This window comes from Fusarium phalaenopsidis (assembly GCF_050370095.1).
Source record: "Fusarium phalaenopsidis strain FUZ10S chromosome Unknown contig_32304, whole genome shotgun sequence".
NCBI classification, from domain to species: Eukaryota; Fungi; Ascomycota; class Sordariomycetes; order Hypocreales; family Nectriaceae; genus Fusarium; species Fusarium phalaenopsidis.
Genome location: NW_028145404.1, coordinates 361890 through 381176, shown reverse-complemented (window position 1 = coordinate 381176; position 19287 = coordinate 361890). Strand labels below are relative to the sequence as shown.

General features: G+C 51.3%; 7 protein-coding genes across 7 annotated transcripts; 4 read left to right on the top strand and 3 right to left on the bottom strand.

The window, feature by feature from the left end:
• Positions 1-465: 465 nt before the first annotated feature.
• On the bottom strand, positions 466-1003 carry LRP88_09444 (CFEM domain-containing protein; the record flags this gene model as incomplete). The annotated part of the gene is made up of 2 exons (XM_083245930.1): positions 466-677; positions 730-1003. The coding sequence occupies 2 exons, from the start codon at positions 1001-1003 to the stop codon at positions 466-468; spliced, it is 486 nt and encodes a 161-aa protein (XP_083097043.1).
• Positions 1004-2559: 1556 nt separating this feature from the next.
• LRP88_09443 (uncharacterized protein) lies at positions 2560-3639 on the top strand (the record flags this gene model as incomplete). Its single annotated transcript, XM_083245929.1, has 1 exon — positions 2560-3639. One exon carries the CDS (start codon positions 2560-2562, stop codon positions 3637-3639), a length of 1080 nt encoding a protein of 359 aa, XP_083097042.1.
• A 320-nt stretch (positions 3640-3959) lies between these two features.
• On the bottom strand, positions 3960-5363 carry LRP88_09442 (FAD-binding oxidoreductase; the record flags this gene model as incomplete). The annotated part of the gene is made up of 1 exon (XM_083245928.1): positions 3960-5363. One exon carries the CDS (start codon positions 5361-5363, stop codon positions 3960-3962), a length of 1404 nt encoding a protein of 467 aa, XP_083097041.1.
• A 4318-nt stretch (positions 5364-9681) lies between these two features.
• LRP88_09441 (uncharacterized protein) lies at positions 9682-10928 on the bottom strand (the record flags this gene model as incomplete). The annotated part of the gene is made up of 4 exons (XM_083245927.1): positions 9682-10101; positions 10170-10251; positions 10327-10815; positions 10885-10928. 4 exons carry the CDS (start codon positions 10926-10928, stop codon positions 9682-9684), a joined length of 1035 nt encoding a protein of 344 aa, XP_083097040.1.
• Positions 10929-11666: 738 nt separating this feature from the next.
• On the top strand, positions 11667-12718 carry LRP88_09440 (alpha/beta hydrolase; the record flags this gene model as incomplete). The annotated part of the gene is made up of 2 exons (XM_083245926.1): positions 11667-11964; positions 12033-12718. 2 exons carry the CDS (start codon positions 11667-11669, stop codon positions 12716-12718), a joined length of 984 nt encoding a protein of 327 aa, XP_083097039.1.
• A 792-nt stretch (positions 12719-13510) lies between these two features.
• LRP88_09439 (carotenoid oxygenase family protein) lies at positions 13511-15088 on the top strand (the record flags this gene model as incomplete). The annotated part of the gene is made up of 1 exon (XM_083245925.1): positions 13511-15088. The coding sequence occupies one exon, from the start codon at positions 13511-13513 to the stop codon at positions 15086-15088; it is 1578 nt and encodes a 525-aa protein (XP_083097038.1).
• Positions 15089-16175: 1087 nt separating this feature from the next.
• Positions 16176-17894, top strand: LRP88_09438 (flavin-containing monooxygenase; the record flags this gene model as incomplete). Its single annotated transcript, XM_083245924.1, has 5 exons — positions 16176-16420; positions 16756-16913; positions 16971-17289; positions 17345-17619; positions 17683-17894. 5 exons carry the CDS (start codon positions 16176-16178, stop codon positions 17892-17894), a joined length of 1209 nt encoding a protein of 402 aa, XP_083097037.1.
• Between the last annotated feature and the right edge of the window lie 1393 nt (positions 17895-19287).

Below are 19287 nucleotides of genomic sequence, written 5' to 3'. Positions count from 1 at the left end.
TCTCATTGCGTGTGCCATTACCTGGATGTCTTAGGTGTTCCGGCTGGTACCTTAAGATTACAGGCCCAATGTATTGGTCCCTAATGTCGTACGTCAACGTTGAGTAGCTTCCAGAGGGTCTGGAGGGCGTTGGGAGAGACTGGAACCCCATTGCTACGAAATACTAGGCAGGGTCTAGGGAAACCTCGCTTCCTCCAGTAAAGCAGGTCTGCAAAAACTGGGCCTACAGCGATAGAGCAATAGCCCTTACCGGCGGTATAGTCTTGGCTAAATCATGATTGACCGAGTAGTTCTTTCGTCGTTCGTCACCGAGAATTGTGTTACTTCCATAACCTAGTTGGTTGTACGATGTTAGAGGGATTCTGGCATATACTGTCTAAATGATTGAAATACGAGTTGTGAAACTGGACTAGAAAGAAAGAAGGTGTCGACCGATCCAAATATAAGTTCTAACGAAGCCTAAACTCAGATAACAAGAGCGGCAACCGCACCGGCTGCAAGAACCTTGATAGTATCGTAGCCAACGTTTCCAGCCGCATTGGTGGAGGTTGAGGAGGCATCGGCCGTGGCTTGGGTCGCAATAGCTGCGTCGAGGACCTTGGAGGCGGAGACAATCTCGGCATCGTCGGGCTTGTCGCCCATTCTATCGCAGATAGGCCGGATCAAGTCAGTGCCATCTTGAGACGTTAGCTTTGTTGACATTCTCATCCAAAATACAAATGGGCTCACCTGAAGCTTCATCGAGTTCGCATCCGTGTTTGATGATGCAAGGTCCCATTTTGGCAACCAGGCTTCCCACGTCGGAGCAGAGACACTCAAGATTGGCTGCATCGCAGCCAATTTGTGCGTGAATGCTCTCGAGACATCCAGCCACGCATGAAGGGATCTCAGACACGAGACCGGGCAAAGTTGTCGGTTTTGGGGTCGACACAGTTGTTGTAGCGCGAACTGCCACGGCCAGGGCGAGGATGCGGAAGAGGATAGTGTTGGTAGGGAAGCCCATTGTGTCGTCTTGTTGTGAACTTGTGGTGGAGCTGGATGAGATGATGGTCAAGAAGATGGGTAGTGCGAACACTTATTTATACCTACCAATGCTAAACGCCATGGTATTTAGGAGCTTCTAATCATCTATTCTATTTCTATAATGCGGTGAATCTACTTGCCTAACAAGAACTGCTTTCTCAAAGTGCGACACGATTTCTCCTTTGAAAGGGATCGCAGTCATCTCTTTCTGCGACATTTCATTAGTCCTCGCGTGAAAATGTCAGCCCCACCCACTTGAAGAACAGCACGGCGAAAGTTGGTGTTTCAAGAGTGGGCACGGGGAACGCCGTAACCGAACACGTCGGCCGTGTTAGTGCCGGTCAGTTAGCGGATCGGTTCTGGTCGCCGATCCGTTTCCTCCGGCATCCATCGGCTCCCCACCAATCAGCGGCTCGCCGATTCCCAGGCATTGACTTCCCTGATTGGCTGATGAGCTGTCGTGGGTCCCGGTTATGGTCTAGGGTAGTCACGCTCTCACCGAGCTGTTAGTCCTCACTCCTTGCTCTTATCTAACAAATTCATTATCACCAATCCAGAAATGGCAATTTGAATTAAGGGCAACTGTGCCTTACAGGCCATATTGGGCTCATCGAAGTTAGACAAAGGAATCAAGACAAGTACCGAAGAAGGCAGCAATAAGCAAGTCGAGCATGGGAAACAGCTCCCCATCTACCCACAAATATCTTACACGATAAAGTCTGCGAGGGTACTGTTCCGGTGCCAGTGCTAACATGGAACGAGAAATCTCCTCAATTACTATGATATGGCCACGGGACGTGACCATGTTGTTATTTCCTGCTATGGGGCTCATGTAGTAGAGCCAGCCCAACTCCGGTTGCAATTCAGATCCCAGAACGCTGATTGGCCGTACCGTAAAAAGAGCACCTTGTCTCAGCCACACTAAAAAGGGGCAGCCCCCTGACTCGTTGATTGAAAGGAATGCCCCCACCACCCAAAGTGCTACAGGGCTCATGAAAACTTGAATTGCATCCAAATTCTCTTATTCCTCGCGCCGTATTTGCAACCACAACTTACGATAATGGCTGCCACTGAGGCTGCATCTGCCAAGCCCAAGTTCAGGCGAGCGTCTGGTCCAAAAAGCCGCTTGGGCTGTATCACATGGTAACCCCCAGCATTACCCCTGATATGCTCTTATCCCGTGCCTAACCAGGGCTTTGTAGCAAGTCGAGGCACTTGAAATGTGACGAAGAGCACCCCTTCTGTCGCCGTTGTCATGATGACAAAGTCAGGTGTGATGGCTACGCAATGCCTAAGCCCAAGAAGCAACGCAAAGGCCGGCAGTCAAAGACACAAGCTGTACAGCCGGTGGCTCAGTCCGTCACCATTCTTCCAACTGTCAACGATTTCCCTTCATTGACAGATGTCGAGCGACTCTATTTTCAGCATTTCTTACAATGGACGACAAAGCAGCTTTCAGTTTCTCCGGCTTCCAAAAACTTTTGGCTCCGTTATGCCCTTCCGATGGCACATCATTCCGAACCCATCAGGTACAGCATGATCACGGTTGGCGCTTCTCATCGACTCTTCATGGCCCGCTCAATAGGTTTCTCGCATCCTTGGGAGCTAAAACGGTTGGCTATTCACCAGTACAACAAGGCCATTACGTCAATCCTGCCGACTATGGCTGTCAAAACGACATTAAGTATCCATCGCACCTTGGTCTGCTGTCTACTCTTTGTCTCCTTCGAGGCTCTTGCCGGTCGGTATGGCGAGCTTTTCCGGCATCTCCGCGCCGGCAATCAGCTGTTTCATGATATTCACGATACGCCGCTCCGAACATCTACACCGGAGGAACGTGCGGTGACCGAAAAGCTTATCGAGATGTTCTGCCGACTGGGAGTGGAGTCGTCCAATTTCATGGATGAACATAGCCTTTCGGGAGTGTCGCAATGGTATCGCAACAATCTTACATCCAGAGTATCATCAGACCTTCCGTTCAAAGACCTTGACGAGGCATCGTATGAGCTACGACAGCTTGACCTCCAGCAAGAAGACAAGCCTTGGGATGTCGAGAGGGAGATTGAATCAGAAGGGAGCTATGGCGAAGAAAAGGAGCCGTCTGGCCTTGGCGATGCCCTTCGTCAATGGAGCTCGCGCTTTGAGGCGTTCACCCAGCTCCAGGGGGCACATCTGTCGACCGAGGCGGGATCACAACTCCAGAACCTACGCCTACGCCAGCGGTTTTGGCAGATGACCATCGATGCCTTTTCATCAGAAGATGCGTTGTCAAATCCCCAGACATTTTCCCCTTTCATGGCCATGGCCGAAAGCGTGGCGGCGCCGTTTACCACCATGAACCAATCAACCTTTTCTCTCGACGGTGACCTTATTTCGGGTCTCTCTTTCGTCATGTCAATTACACGCGATGATGGTATCAAATCACGAGCCCTCAACTTGCTACGCAACCTCAATCGCCGTGAGGGCATTTGGGATAGTCGGGATGTCGTTAAGATGCACGAGCTGATAATGTCTGTCGGCGAGTCCCACAGCGAGCCTGAAGAATGCGACCTGTGGTGCGTGAGAGAGGCACCAGCTGGGATACCCGGGATTATTGAACAGCTACAGAGGAGATGAGGAAAGTGGAATTAGTGGTTGTAATATGTGCAGAGTCAGCACCTGCGTGCGCTTGGTGGAAAGCCAAGCGCAGATATATTGGCATCGATACATTCGTACGCGTTGTTGCGAGAGATTTGATGAAATGAATGGCCGGTGGAACCCTATACTGAGAAGACCGGGTACAAGTGAGAGCAGCCAGTCTCTCCAGCAAGGCAATCAATATGACCACTAGAAGTTCTATGATGCTTCGCAAGACACCTGGCTCCATAGCCGGAAGTGCTTGCAACACGAGTGGGCTATGTTCTCCAGCTCGCTTGACCTAAACCAGCTATTCAGGACTACCCATCCAGCTTGAAATAACCTCTCCAAAGCTGCACCAGCTTTCCCCGAGGGTCCCATTTTCTGGCAATCTGCTTCAACCTGCGATTATTATCCTTGCCATATCGCTTCTGCACCTGCTGTGTGTTTCCTGCATAGTTCATGTATACGAACCCATTGTCCAGCCCACGCTTCTTTGCCATGCTCTCGATCTTGGCAATCAGCTGCCGTGAACTGTCCTCAATGAGCCTGTCCAGCCGTGCGTCCTCCCAGGCTGTTGTCAACTGTACTATCATCAAGGATCCATCCGAGGATTCCAGGCCCAGAGCGTTTCCGCCGTTCTTTTGCATTGCGGAGAGGACATTTACCGGAATAGGCTGAAAGACCAGGAACGGGGTGATGCTACTTCCTTTGGCGGCTGCAAATAGGGCGGCATTTCGGGCTTCAAAGAGAGGCACGATGTCGGCGAGCAGGGACGCAGAGGTAGCAGAGACGGTTGTATCCCACCATGTTTGCCGTGAGCCGTATGGGATGTCGATTATCCTGGATTGAGTCGAGATGTTGGTGACCAGCGTGGAGTTGGAAATGGGCGATGGGATAGACTGAAACTGGGCAAATACAGGAGGAGTGCTGTCCGGCGGCGAAGGAATGGTGGCATGATAGAAGCTGGTGAGAGCGATATACCCACCGAGGGAAGGCTGGTAGGTTAAAACAAAGTATGTGTGAGCCGCTGGGTCGCTCGGTAGGCCATTGACTGTCAAGTTCTGGAAAAGAGGTATCAGCGTGGCGTTTAAAGCACCTGGGAAGATCAATGAGTTGGTCCACAGGTCGCCCTGTTCAAAGGAAGCCAAGTCAAAGCGCGTCACGATGCCGAAATTCGAGCCACCTCCTCCACGAAGCGCCCAGTATAGATCTGCGTTTATCGTTGGGGACGCATTGACAATGTCGCCTGACGAAACCACGACTTCAAAGTTGCGCACATTGTCGCAAGCCCATCCTTTCAGGCCAGAGAAGTACGAGATACCGCCTCCGAGGATTAGTCCGCTTACGCCGACGTCTGCGACACGCCCGCCCACGACGGCCAGCTTAAACGGGTCGAGGGTTTCGGAGACATTAATCCAACGGTTGCCAGGTCCGACGGAGACAGTCTGGCGATCGGCCGAGACAGTGATGTCATTTAGGTACACCAGGTCGACCGTCACGCCGTCGGCGATGTTGGAGCCCCCGGCGAAGGCGGTGTGTCCACCACTCTTGACTGTGAAGGGTGCATTTCGTGATGTGAGGATTTTGATGACGGTCGAGACTTGTTCCGTACTTCTTGGAGTCACGAAGCATCGTGGATGCACCTCAGCTTGTCGATCTGACCAGAAATTGTTGGCCTGAATGTAGGGTGTGGTGTTGGGATATGCCACATTGCCTGGCAAGGCTGCTGCGAGAGTCGTACACTGGAAGCCATCAATGTCAATAATAAGCCCGCGTAGATGCAGACGGTATCCATACCGCGTCGCTTGCGCAGTCCAGAGAATTCTCTGCTAACGCCAGCCATTGCAGGCTAAGGCCGAAGGCCAATTGAGCGAGTCTCATCCTGATATTGGCAATCTGTATCATGGAGTTGTGTGAGCCGCTGCCTCAAGAGTCGACGAGAAACCGTGAAAGGAGATGACTCAGATGGGAGAGCCCATGATGAGGAAGGGAAGAGAACGTGCAAAACGAAGGCTGGGAGCCGGGTGACTACCCCTCAGAACGTAAGCAACTAGTCTAGTTACTGCATGTATTTGGCGAGGGAGGTTCAAAGCGCTGGACATGTCGATCTCAAGCCACAAACAGGACGCACGATATTGATTGGCACACTCGCGGACGTCACTCAGCCGACTCCGCTGCAAAATCTCGTCCCGATCAAAACTGTTGGTTATTGACCATGTTCTTGGGGCCAACATGCCTCGATGAGTCCGCAGTCAGAATCACTGGACCTGAATGAGTTGTTTTGTAATGACCTACCAAACTCTGGATTGAGCGGGCTGGGTAAGATGGCCGAGGTAAGACAAGCAGAGCAGCTATTGGAAAGTGGCTGGGTTGTTGATGACTTGGCTAAGCCACCACCGCTGAGCTGCGACACAAGTGTGCGCTGGGCACCCACAGGGCTACGGCATGGTAACCAAATACCTTAAAAAGCACTCAATGCCACTTGAAAGTCGGCGGGCAACCCAACAGTAACCCCATCCCTCGTTCTCTAGCTTCGTGATAGCAATGCTCTCATCTCTCTGCGTTGCCTGTTGAGAGATATTCGTTCGGTAGCGAAAGCTTTCATTTGGCACCCACTACCCCTGGAAGCAGATAAGATCATCTTTCATGGCTGTATATGCCGCCTAGTGCCACTACCAACTGATTAAGCAGAGCCATTCTTATGGCCATTGCAAGAGACACTTGCCGCAAATGGAAAATACTCATTCAAGGCACTTAGCAAGTAATGGGCAGGTCACGGCAAAGGCCCAAAATGGCTTGTGCCTAACATAGGCCAGATGAATGAATTGGTAGCACTGACGGAGCATCCTCGCGTGCTTGGGCTGGACCTGACGCTGAATAGCGCTGGGGACTTGCTCGAGACTGATTGGGACTAACTAAGCTAACTTGGATCTGGCTTCTAGCTTGTGCTTGAGCTCCATGGGCCAGGTACTTATATGATCGTTTCTCAACAGATTGCGATAAGTAATATGGAATCCTAGAATATAACGTTTGATTGAGCAAGACTAGCATGGAGGAAAGCCAACGAGCGAGAGATATCGCACTTATTCCCTTCTTCCCCCGCCTTAACACAATAAATCTGCTTGAGAGATGCTTCTCCCCCGCAATCTGCTTCATCCGCGGCTTTCCACTGCCGCTTCCCCACTTGTTTCCCCGCAAAAGAGTCCCTAGCTTACCTGTTATGGTTTCCCCCCATTCCCATCGATTTGATCAACTCTGCTCTTTTCTCTTCTCGCACCCTCACCACACCACACCGCCACTTAAAACACCCTCAGACAACAAGAGAGCGACATGATAACAGTATCCTCTTCTTTGCCCAATCACGGGGCGAAATTCGGATCTGAAACGTCTCGAACCCGTCGCTCCAAGTATACTCTCGTTGCATGGTGCGGGATCTCAGCATCCCCCGTCGATTCCAGAGCGCGAAGCTAAATTCCCGGTGCAGCCTCGAGTGCCAGCGACGAAAATCCAAGGTAGGCAGATGTACAACGGATGACCACTATAGCTTAGCTAAAATACGCCCTCTAGTGTTCTGGAGAAGATGAGTGTGAACGTTGCCGAAAGCGCCGCGTACGGTGCGTCTACCCAGCCCAAGGCCGCCAACGCAGCGTGCGAAAGCCGCAGTCTGCTACAGAGAGCAGACGGAAAGCCCCGCAATCGTCTTCAGCATCTTCAACGTCGTTGTTATCCCGTTCTGGTTTTGATGGTCGTTTTAAGGACGTTACTTGGCGCGACGAGATCCCGCATGTCGGCTCCAAGTCGATGGATGAAGGGCCAGATGTCCAGTCTCCAGCCGAGCCATCCGGAGACCGGACACGCCATCTTGAAGCTACCCTCAGATTGATAGCTGAACTTAGTTCCTGCTCCATCGCAGGTTCGAATGGCTCTAGGTAAGACTTGACTTCCCTGGTGTGCTTCGAGTATTCAAGGCATGATAATCATATTGACTCGCTCCGCGTATGCTCTGCAGTTCCGCTACCGGAGGATATAGAACCTCGGCCCCAACACACGCAAATACACCCGACGCCTTTTCTGTTGACATCTCAGAGCCAATTCCCGGAAATATCTCCCTATCGTCTCTTCTCGCCGCAACCAGAAGCCTCCTCGCCCCAGATCCAAAGAGAGATTGCCAACTATCACGGCCCGGTAGTCGAGCCTCCTCTACTTCAGTTCACCTACCCCAACCAGCATACGTGCGCGGCTTGTTCGACGTGTGTAGCCGTCAGCTGCCCCTGTTCCTCCCGGCGGTTGACTATGACGAGATCGCAAACAGGGCTCTCAAGCCTGTGTCGTCCACGACCGGCATCTGCGACACAGTCAGCATGCTGGTGGAATCACGAGATGTCGTCCTCTTTTCGCAACTCTACCTCACTCTTGCACTAGGGCGGTGCTTATCAGGCCTAGATCATGTGGGCAAAGATGCATCCGAAGGATGGTCATTCTATCACCGGGGTTCTTCTCTAATCAACGAGGTTCAAGCGACACCCACTCACTGGATTGATTTGGCCAAGCTCCACCTCCTGAGAGCTACGTACTTGACACAGGCCGATGACTTGCAGGCGGCGCTGCAGGCGATATGGTTGTCAGTGCTATTCGCTTTGCAAGCTAAGCTGAACGATCAGTCTACCTGGACTTCCCTCAGTCCTCGAGCTACCGCGTCGAGAAAGAGGCTGTGGTGGGCCATCTATTGTATGGACCGTCGGTTGGCCCAGAAATGTGGAAGGCCATCTCATATCCGCGAGGAGGAAATCATGGTTGATGATCTTCTCACAAGAGATCAACTCGTGGCGTGCCAAGACCTGGAAGTACTGCCTGACGGAATTAGCCATGAAGAGCTGCATCTCCAACTGTTGGTCGATATCAGCCGATTATGGGGCAAGATCTGGGACACCTTTTTTCGCGCTGGACACCAGACTTCCCATGAGGACGAAGAAGTGGACATGATGGATCTCCGAATATCCCACCTCCACCGGACGGTTCCTGCATCCTTCCGTTGGACGGATTCCCTTCTGGACGGCGTCACAAGTGATTCCAAGCTGGATTTGCGAACCTCCAGAAGGCTGGTTGTTCATATTGTAAGAATTCCCAATTGCATCTCTGTGTTGAGCGTACGCAGCTGACAACGGTCCCCCTCGTTCAGCGATTAACTCTCCTTCGGCTTTTGATCCGACAAAACCCGAAACGGACAGCACATGTAAGCCTGGAAAAGGCAAAGTTCTGCAGCAAGTACGCCTGCGAAGCCGTGGACCTTCTTGCCGCGTTCACGGTCGCCTTTTCGCCAGACCGTATCTCACCTCTGGGATACTTTATTGCTTCATCCTTGATCGAATGCAGTTATCACATTGCTGGTGTCTTGCAGAACCCAGATTGCAGGGAAGAACTCCCGATTGCGAGGCAGACGTTTAGGAAACTACTGGAAACGATGGAGCTGTTGGCCCCAACATGCAAAACTGCACAACGAGCCTTACCGCTGCTCTGCCCTTATGCTCCCGAGACGACCTTGGATCAAGTTTCAGTTGCCGACAACGCCGGCGACAGCGGCGGTGAAACGCCAACACCGGCGGGCGTGGAACTAGGCTCTGGGCTCGCGCAGGCGGATTGGTCTGATCTGCCCTGTTTGCCACCGGACCTCGGCGTTGACTCGGCAAGTCATGATTATTTGGCGCTCGATACCATCTTGGGTGACCCGACATTAGGAGCACCCATTCCAGAAGATTTTGCAATGGACCTGGAAGACTGGCCGCTACCAGAAGATTTTCTCACCGACGCCCGACTCGGATATTTGGGTTAATCTGGTCGTCAATCACATCTCCAAAATGAGGCCATCAGGTACGACAACAAGAGCTTCAATTCCGATCGAATCTTGGCGAGCTTGAGTTGGGGCGTTCAGGCAACTGAAGTTTCATGAGTTATTTGCCATTATGTATATACTCTGCGCAAGTCTGCGAATTCTATAGCTGCTGGCCGACTCATATTACAAAGCATAAACTAGCCACCAGCTTAATTGGCATTCAACCTTGCATCAAATGTGTCGGTGGCCAACTTAATCAAGTCTGTCCAAATGATTTGCCTCTGGTAGTCGCCGTCGATCCAAGTCCATTTGCTCTTTGACTGACTCGTCATATGTGAGAACTCGACGTCACGCTGGCGCTGCTCGTCTCCGTCTGGCAAATGATACATGGTCCTGTTGGTGGCGGCCCCTTTGACATTCAAGGTCGAGTACGGCTTCTGGACGGACTCAAAGATATCCAAAACACTCGATAGCGTAATCTTGTTGACCGCCAGTTTCTCCTTGTCAGCACGGTGAAATCTTCCTAGCAGGGCTCCGAGGACGGCGGCATCCCCAAACGCCATGGCGGCTCCTTGGGACTGGTATGGAAGCGTCGGATGGGCAGAGTCTCCCATGAGAGTAAAGTTTCCCTTTAGGATGCATCAGCGCAGGAAAAAGAAAGAAACATCAACCTTGAATAGAAAAGTAAAGAGGTTACCTTTACCCACGTGTCTAGCTCAGAATGGTGGCATAGCTTCCACTTCAGAGTAGATGAGAAGCAAGAAGCGAGCTTGGTCAGGCTGTTTGGTTTAATTTAGCTCCCTAAGCGAGAAAAAGGGGAGGGCAAGTGAAACAAGAATGTTGCAGCCACTCACATTGGATCCCATCCCTCAAACTCGCTCTGCATCTCAGCCAAGTCTCCCAACTCAGTCCGCAGCCCCTTCTTCATCTTGTCCGGGGTCAGTAGCACGAGATTCCAGACCTGGCCACCTCGGACGGGGTAGAGGACGGCATGCTTCAGAGGGCCCAGCCACAAATTAAGGGCTTGTTGGTTGTCGTTGCAGAACTGGAGCACCTCGGGGTCATCTAGTTCCTCTATCTGCTGCCGGGAGAAAGTGCCTCGATATGCAATATCACCGGTCTCAGTCGGTTCAACCCGCCCCTGCACGATTGTACTGCGCAGAGTAGACCAGATACCGTCAGCGCCCACGATGACATCGCCACTGACACGTTCTCCGCTGGCTAGGACGACTTCTGTGGCTTCAAAACCAGGTGTCTGGACGTCGCAACCGGTTCGAATATGGACCCCAAGGTCTATGGCCTTGTCGAGAAGTGACTTCTGGAGATCGGCGCGGTGGATAACCCTAAACAAGCATCAGTCTGTGTGACGCATCAAGAATGGGGGATAGAAAGGGCGCCATGAAATTGAATACGTGCATCGCAGGATATCCATATCTTTGGTAAGAAAGAGGGCCATATTTGCGTGTCGCGATACTATCACCATTCTCCCAGCGCCGCAGGTGACGGATGAGAATCTCTGTCGCTTTACTCTTTACCACATCCAACGCGCTAATATAATCTAGAGCGCGGCATGCGTTTGGTGGAACTTGGATGCCAGCGCCGATCTTGGAGAGAAGACTATCAGTAAAGAGACAGGAACGGTTTTCGATCTGAATTGCGCTTTACGACATACCTCGGAGATCTCGGGGGCTCGTTCAAGAATAGTAACATCCAAGCCCTGTTGCCGACAAGCGATGCCGCAGGCGAGACCACCGAGGCCCGCACCAACAATCACGACTTTCATGTTGCGTGTGTGTGTGTGTGTCAAGGAAGTGCAATACGAGGGTTGCTTCTGACTGGATCGAGGCTCTTTCCAGTGCCGTCCACCCTCCAGCTATTTGAGCTCCAAGGACGGAATTTGTTTCCTGTCGGAATGTAATGTCCAATGTCTGTGGTTGACATGGTACATGCGTGCCGTGAAATTGGCTAAAATTAGTAACATCATGCACGGCTCTTTCGGGATGGGGTTGTCGGAAGCGGAAAGGGTCAAAAGGCGGAACGTGTAGTGACATGCCGCGTTATATTTCCGCTACTGTGTGAAGACCATGATGTAATAAAGGCTCTTCTTTGGGCTCTTACACGCGTAATGTTTCTTGATCTATCGTATGTTTTCGTCCTGTCCCGTCTGGCCTTTACTGCACACCTCTTCAAAGCTATGGCTTCCTTTACAGTCACTGTCAAAGATGTGGATGCGACCGTACTCGCCCAGCGTGTCGCCCTGCTCGACAAGCTTGAGGCCGGTACTTCCAAGTCCATCGAGGTCTTTCGAGACGTACCGGCCCCGGAGTATCGAGAGATGAGAAGGAATGGTACGCATGGTTTTGTAAAACCACCAGAGCTTCCTACTGCCAAGAACCTCAGCATTGAAACGCGGGGTGGCGCTAGCATGGCCCTGCGCATCATCAAGCCAGCGACAGGTGTTAGCAAGGGTACCCTGTTGCATTTTCATGCAGGTTAGTGGGAATTGCCGATTTACACTCCGGTACGATTATCACCGCATGCTAATATGAGAAACGTCTAGGTGGTCTCGTGTATGGAACCGCTTCTGGCCAGGACAATTATTTGCAGGCCCTGGCCAACGCCCTAGGTTTGACCGCCGTATCCGTGGATTATAGACTCGCGCCGGAGCATCCATTCCCGGCAAGTCAACACGACGCTACAGATGCTGCCTTGTTCGCCCTTTCACCTGAAGGAGAAGCCAAGCTCGGCGGTCCGCTCCGCTTGCTTGTAGGGGAGTCTGCTGGTGCTTATCTTGCCGTCTGGGCGGCCATCTCTCTCCGAGATGACCATGGCATCAACGTAAAGGAGAAATTGGCAGGCTTGCTATGCAGCTACGGAATCTATGACTTGTCTTACACGCCGTCGCTGCTTCGTCATGAACGCAACGTCATTGTCGGCCGTGAGAGTATGGTTCGACTTGTCGACGCAGCTTTCCCTCGTGACACCGTTCCAGACCGCAAGGCAGCAGCTGTGTCACCGCTGTACGCCGATCTGAAGAACTTACCACCCGCCCTGTTTCTGTGCGGCACTGCGGACTCAGTTGTTGATGACAGCGTCTTTTTGGGCGCGCGTTGGAACCTGGCCGGTAGTGGGGCTGAGGTCAAGCTTGTCCCTGGAGGATTCCATGCCTTCTCACTGATTCCAACGGGGGAAATACAGAAGGAAGGGGTTTCGGATATCATTGCATTTGGATTATCGGTTATTTGATTCAGTAGGCCATAGCAACGTCATGGTACCAGAAATGAACATTAAGAGCCAATTGAGGTGCAGAAATGAGCGCGTCCAGAAAGACTTTGCTGCTGGGATTATGGATTCAGAAAGCCTCGTGCTCTTGTGGCTTGGGCATCTTCCCCGACGATATGAACCATTTACAAGCCTGTACTTCTTAGAATACTTAGTTACAGCAAACGACAGGCGACCACAGTCCATGAGCATGGGTATGTTGGCCAAATTCACTCGGCGAATGGACTTGCTGCTCAGTGTCTCTTTCCTGCACTCCAGTCTTGTGACGGAAATACAGCAGCTACATAACATGGGCTATTGAAATTCCTTGATTGCTAATATGGCCGTTCGGACTGGGAAAGCTTCCATAATGCAACCCTCCTCCCAGTCCTGCCTCCGCTCCCGCCTCCCCCACTCGGGCTTCAGGATGCTAGACGGTTTGGCGACCTGCAGATGATTGGACATGTGCGTGGGGTTACGGGATCGGAAACAGCTTCTCCGCGAACTTCGTCGAGTTCCGCCCCAGCTACTGCCAAGGGTGTTTCCGATGTGATGATCATCTGCAATGGGTTACGAGGCTTTCATGCGTGCGGGTCGACGATGAAGAAGGGAATCACTGTGAAATATTTAGACAGAGAAGCATTCCACAGCATGTTGGTTCGGCCGCAGCATTCTTCACTCATCAATTCAATATCCAAGACGACCAACTCTTCACTCAAGAACTTGATCTATCCATCCCACTCGACCAACGTCTCTTCAATCCAATCCATTTCCATCATGGCTACAGAGTTTTCTCGAAACCCCCTCCCAGGCACCGAAAAGCTCTCATCTAAATGGAGCATGACGACTGACCTTAGTGGCGCAAATCCCCCGGTGCGTCTCGAGGGAGAGATCGGTGACGTCGTCGTCCGTGGCACCATTCCGCCTGCCATCAATGGCACCTTTTACCGAGTGGCTCAAGACCCATTCACTCCTCCTAGCAAGGACCAAGTCGCCATCGAAGGTCATGGCGTTGTGTCAGCGTTTCGCATTAGCAATGGATCGGTCGACTTCAAGATGAGGTATATCCAAACAGAGCGATACCTGGTTGAGCGAAAGGCTAGGAAGAGTCTGTTTGGGCTCTACAAGAATCCCTGGACCGATCATCCTTGCGTTAAGGGCGTGGTTGACTCAACCGCTAATACCAATATCGTCTACTGGGCGGGACGCCTCCTTGCTCTAAGGGAGTCGGCTAACCCCTACACCGTCGATCCAGATACGCTACAGACCTATGAGTATGACCCATTCGGCAAACAGGTCGACTCCCAGGCCTTTACGGCGCATCCCAAGATTGATCCTTTTACCGAAGAACTTATTGTCTTTGGCTATGAGGCCAAGGGCCCTGGAAGCCCTGACGTCGTCACCTACGCAATCGATAAGAATGGTGTCGTGCAGCACGAGACCTGGGTTAAGTCTCCATATGTGACGTTTATTCACGATATGGTTTTGACTGAGAATTGGATCGTTCTTATTCTATGGCCATTTGAAGCTAGTGTCGACCGCATGAAGGCTGGTGGTCGACATTTCGCTTACAACTACGATCTCCCTGCCACCTTCATCGTCATTCCTCGCCGACCGGGAAACGCGAATGCTGGCTGGAAGCTCGGTGAGTATCGTACCTACAAGACCATCAACTGCATGATTGGTCATACTGCCGCTGGTTGGGAGGAAGACGGAAAGATCTACTTCGAATGCTCCCGCTCGCATGATAACTTCTTCCCCTTCTTCCCTTCCGAAGACGGAAGAAAACCAGACAAGACCATCGTGGACTTGGTGCGATTCGAGATCGACCTTAGTCAGCCCTCTGGAAGTGACGTGGCTGCACCCAAAGTCCTGCTGGACATACCCAATGAGTTTCCACGGATCGACGAGAGATTCATGTCCAAAAAGTACGAGATCATCTTCTGTTGTACCTTCAACCCTGGACACAGCGATGACAAGAAGCTGCTGTTCAGCGGTCTCAATGCTGTTACAATGATCAACACGCGCACTGGGGAGAAGAAGACGTACTGGCCCGGGGAGAATTGCTACTGCCAAGAGCCTGCCTTCGTTCCGCGCAGCGACGACGCCCCCGAAGGTGATGGCTGGGTCATGTTCGTTGTCGAACGGCGTGATTTGAATGTCAGCAACCTTGTCATTGTCGATACTCGGGAGTTTGAAACTCCCATTGCCGTGGCAGAGCTTCCATTGCGCGTGCGCCCCCAGATCCACGGTAACTGGGTCGACGCTCGGGATTTGAACAACAAGCCGCTTGTGGCGGAACCTGGCGAGATCAAGCTGTCTGGCAAAGCCTGCAACTTGAGAATTGATTCGTAGAACGGGGCGAGCTGAGCAGACCCGACCTTGGACAAGGCACATGGACATTGCGTTTTGCGTAAGCCATCTTCAGGCTATGGGAAGCTGCTGTGGAATTGACTTCCTCTCTTTTCCTCGAGTACCGTCTGATGAAATGGTTCAAAGGAACGTTGATGGTCATGTATCGAGTGTTGAGCAACGTTCTTGGATGCTTTTGTTCTCTAGATTCTACATTTGATCTAAAACATTCATTTTACAATATTCATATTTGAGACTCGCAAGATTTTTGATGAATTAACTTTGCTGGCACTAATTAAACACTATTTCCCATCCATTGAGGCCACTTGGGTCGCATACCGACCCTCGCCTGTTGCACCACGAGACCTTTCTACTCAGCTCACGCAACTGCTAATTTTGCGGCCTCTATTAATCTTGAAGATGTAGTTGTTCGTAGGGGAGTACAAAAAACTTCTTTAACTAGGCGCGCTGTAAATAAGATGCTAATATCTACACCATCAAGTTAACCACTATTCTCTATCATCATCGCACACACCTAAGTTGGATCCCATCATGAAAAGACGCAAAATCCCTATTCACGACATAGCAGAGTGAAAATAGGCAAGCAAGAAAATTTCTAGAAACTTGAGACTGAAAATATCTTGTGTTTAGTTGAGCGTAATATCTATACCCGTCGTTATATTGCCCAATGATAAGTGCAATTGTCAACAGGTAACTAGCTGATCATTAGAAATAGGTAGCAGCCAAATTTGGGTGCACAATACTACACTGCCAACTACACAAAGAAATCTGCGGAATTCGAATCGACGGAAATGATTGTCGGAAGTTCGTTCCGATGCGGATTTGGACAGGTGCCGTTTCCGCCAGGTCATCTTGCGAATAGGTCACGCGCCGGGAACAACTGACGCTCAGGGATCGGAAATGGCCTCAAGTCCAAACAATGCAGAGTAAATAATTCACCTATTAGTTAATAGGAGCCCTCGCTTGAAAGTTTTCCTACCTTCAGTAAACTACTTGGTTCGAGAGCCACTCCGACTCCTCCCTAGTCGCCCACCATTCCCCTGATCTCCTTGGTTTCAAACTCGGCATGATGAAAGGCCAACCAATTCATCAGCCAAGACCCATGCGTGTCATTTGCATCGGTGCTGGGATATCAGGCATCGCTGCAGCATACAAAGCACAGCGAGATCTGATTAACACTGAGTTCATCATATATGAAAAGGATGAGGACGTTGGCGGGACATGGCTGGAGAACCGATACCCTGGCTGTGCCTGCGATATCCCATCTCATTCATACACCTTCTCTTGGGAGGGAAACCCCGACTGGACAAGATTGTGAGTAACAGACCCTTGCATACGATCCGTGGGCAAAAACGACGGGAACTAACATCTGACGGTTAGCTATGTTGAAGCGCCGGAAATTTTTGACTACTTGAAGAGTTGTGCCACCAGGTGGGGTTGCATGGAGTACATCAAACTCAGGCATAGAGTCGTCTCGGCCAAATGGGACGCTAAAATCATGAAGTGGCACGTCAATGTTGAAAGACCTGACGGAACAACGTTGTTCGACACGTGTGATGTTCTTATTAGTGCCACCGGACCACTCAAGTAAGTAGAACTCACCACAACTCACTACATCCCACGCCGGCGACTAATTAACGATGCTACAGCAAATGGCAGTGGCCGGATATCCCCGGTCTAGACGACTTCAAGGGCCCGCGACTCCATCCCGCTCGATGGGATACAAGCTTGGATCTCACGGGAAAGCGAGTTGCTGTGATTGGGGCGGGCTCTTCCGCACTACAGATTGTACCAACTATCCAGCCAAGTGAGTCAGCTTCTGCCCTGGTGGTAAAGCATTTGTCTGTTACTAAACATTATGCAGTCGTTTCGAAATTGATCAACTTCATTCGATCTCCAACATGGGTCACCTTGGAGTACGGCCATGCCTTTGCCAGTGAAGGGAGAGAAACCAAGTTCAGCGAAGCACAAAGACAAACCTTCAGATCTGACAGAAAGGCCCTTCTTGAGTACCGAAAAGTCCTTCTCGACGGGTCGACCAAGGCATTTGACCTCTACTACAAAGGCTCTGAAATGCAGAAAAAAGCATTCGAGGCCAATAGGGAGCTCATGAGACAGAGGCTCAAGGGTCATGAGGAGATTTGTGAGAGGCTTATCCCCAACTTTGAGGTAGGATGTCGACGGTATGTTTGCACTCTGTATGAGAAACGTGTCGGGAAGTGCTAACATCAGCGTTAGAGTAAGCCCAGGACACGGATATCTGGAGGCTCTCATCGAGCCCAATTCGACGGCGGTATTTGATGGGATCAAATGCATCAACCAGTCAGGGATTCTAGACAACAACGGCGTGCAGCATGACGTGGATGTTATTGTTTGTGCGACCGGCTTTGACGTTTCTCACCGGCCTGCCTTTCCAGTCTTGGGACGAGATGGCGTCGACTTGCGAGACTATTGGGCAGAAGGGCCTATTCACTACCTTTCCGTGGCATCACCCGGTTTTCCCAACTACTTCAGTGAGTTTATCTTGGAATGTTTATGAAACAGCGCGTTCAAAGCTAACAGTTGTGGGACCATAGTCGCCGGCGGCCCAAATTCTCCTATTAGTAATGTGTCCCTTGTCATGGGACTGGAATTAGCAGTTGACTACGCGTTTTCGGTTGTGCGCAAGATGCAAACTGAAGATATTGGATCAGTGGAAGTGCAGCTGGAAGCTGCCAACGACTTTCTTGAGCAACGGGACCTGATCATGCAGGATTTGGTGTGGACCGGTTCGTGTTCAAGCTGGTGAGTCTCTGTCTGAGGCTAGTTGAAACATAGTCTTGACTATACCACATGAAGAGGAGATGCTGATTTTACATAACAAACAGGTATAAAAATGGAAAAAGTGACGGTGCTGTAGCAGGCCCCTGGTGCGGAACTATATGGCACTACAAGGAGACTCTGGAGAACCCTCGATGGGAGGATTTCAAAGTGAAGCGTCTTTCAAAGAATCGCTTTGCATATATTGGAAATGGCAAGACAATTGGCGAGACAAATGGAAGCAGCATGGCAGGAACTTTCTTAAAGGAACCAGGGTTAGAATAAGTACTAGGTGGATGAAATCAATGGCGCGTTTCGGGGCTCGTGCTACCAGGTATAATTTCAGCTATTCCTACGCCTTGAACACCAACGTCCCATACTGAATACGAAACTTGATATCGGAGGTACTCTGCAGATCCCGCCCCTCGTCCCCTTGGCTCTCGCCGGAAACTTTAACCTGCCCGTACAGCACAACGCAAACTTTGTAAAGGTGTTGCGATTATCAATAAACTGATCGCTCTTAGCATCCTTCTGTAGATGCCCGGGCTCCGTGTAGTATTGCACTATGGCGGCGTCTGAGCTGGGAGCTGAAGGATACGGACTTGCTCGATCGGCTATGACCGGGCCAAGGATGGTGGAGTACTTGAAGGCGGACCCGTCAGTTCGACGGCCAAGGCCAACGAAGTTGACGTTGATGGAGCGTATTCGCATGCGATGCTTGTTCTCCAGACTAGAATGCGTGGGAGAGATCTGGAACGGCGTTTCGAGATCCACCACAAGGAGATACTGCCAACCTAGCGGGCATACATCAGTGGCGGAAATCCCCAGGGTCTTGCTTTGCGGCTGTTGATCGTTCCCGCTTTATTTCTTGAAACGAGCCCATTGATCTTGCAGAAGCTCAGCAGACAAGGCCGGAGAGAGGTTCGAGAAGATGTGCTTCTGACACTTGATGTCGTTGGACCGATATATAAAGGCAAGAATGCCCTCACGGAGCATGTTAAAGACGGGACGTAGAAGAGGCTGTCTGCCTTCGAACGTTGAGGATCCTTCCGAGCGAAAGCTCGGGGTAGCTCCAGCCAAGATAGTAGCGTGCTCGACTCGGCGACAAGCCCTGATAGGTTGGGAGCGTTTCCGGTGCAACGCTTGATGTATCGTAACTTGGCCAGGACGCTGGGTATGTTGGGCTCCACGCACATGAGTTTTCCCCAGCTGACCAAAACAGGGCATTCATCAGGTGTGGGAGGTTCTGCAGTCGTGCTCTATGCACTCCCAAATGCTCGAATTCGAACAAGTGAAGTGGGCGAAGCTCGTCATGGTGCACGGCCTGGATGGGTGGGATGGCAATGTTCGAGCAGGGGCTCTGCTCTCCTGGAGCGGCTGAT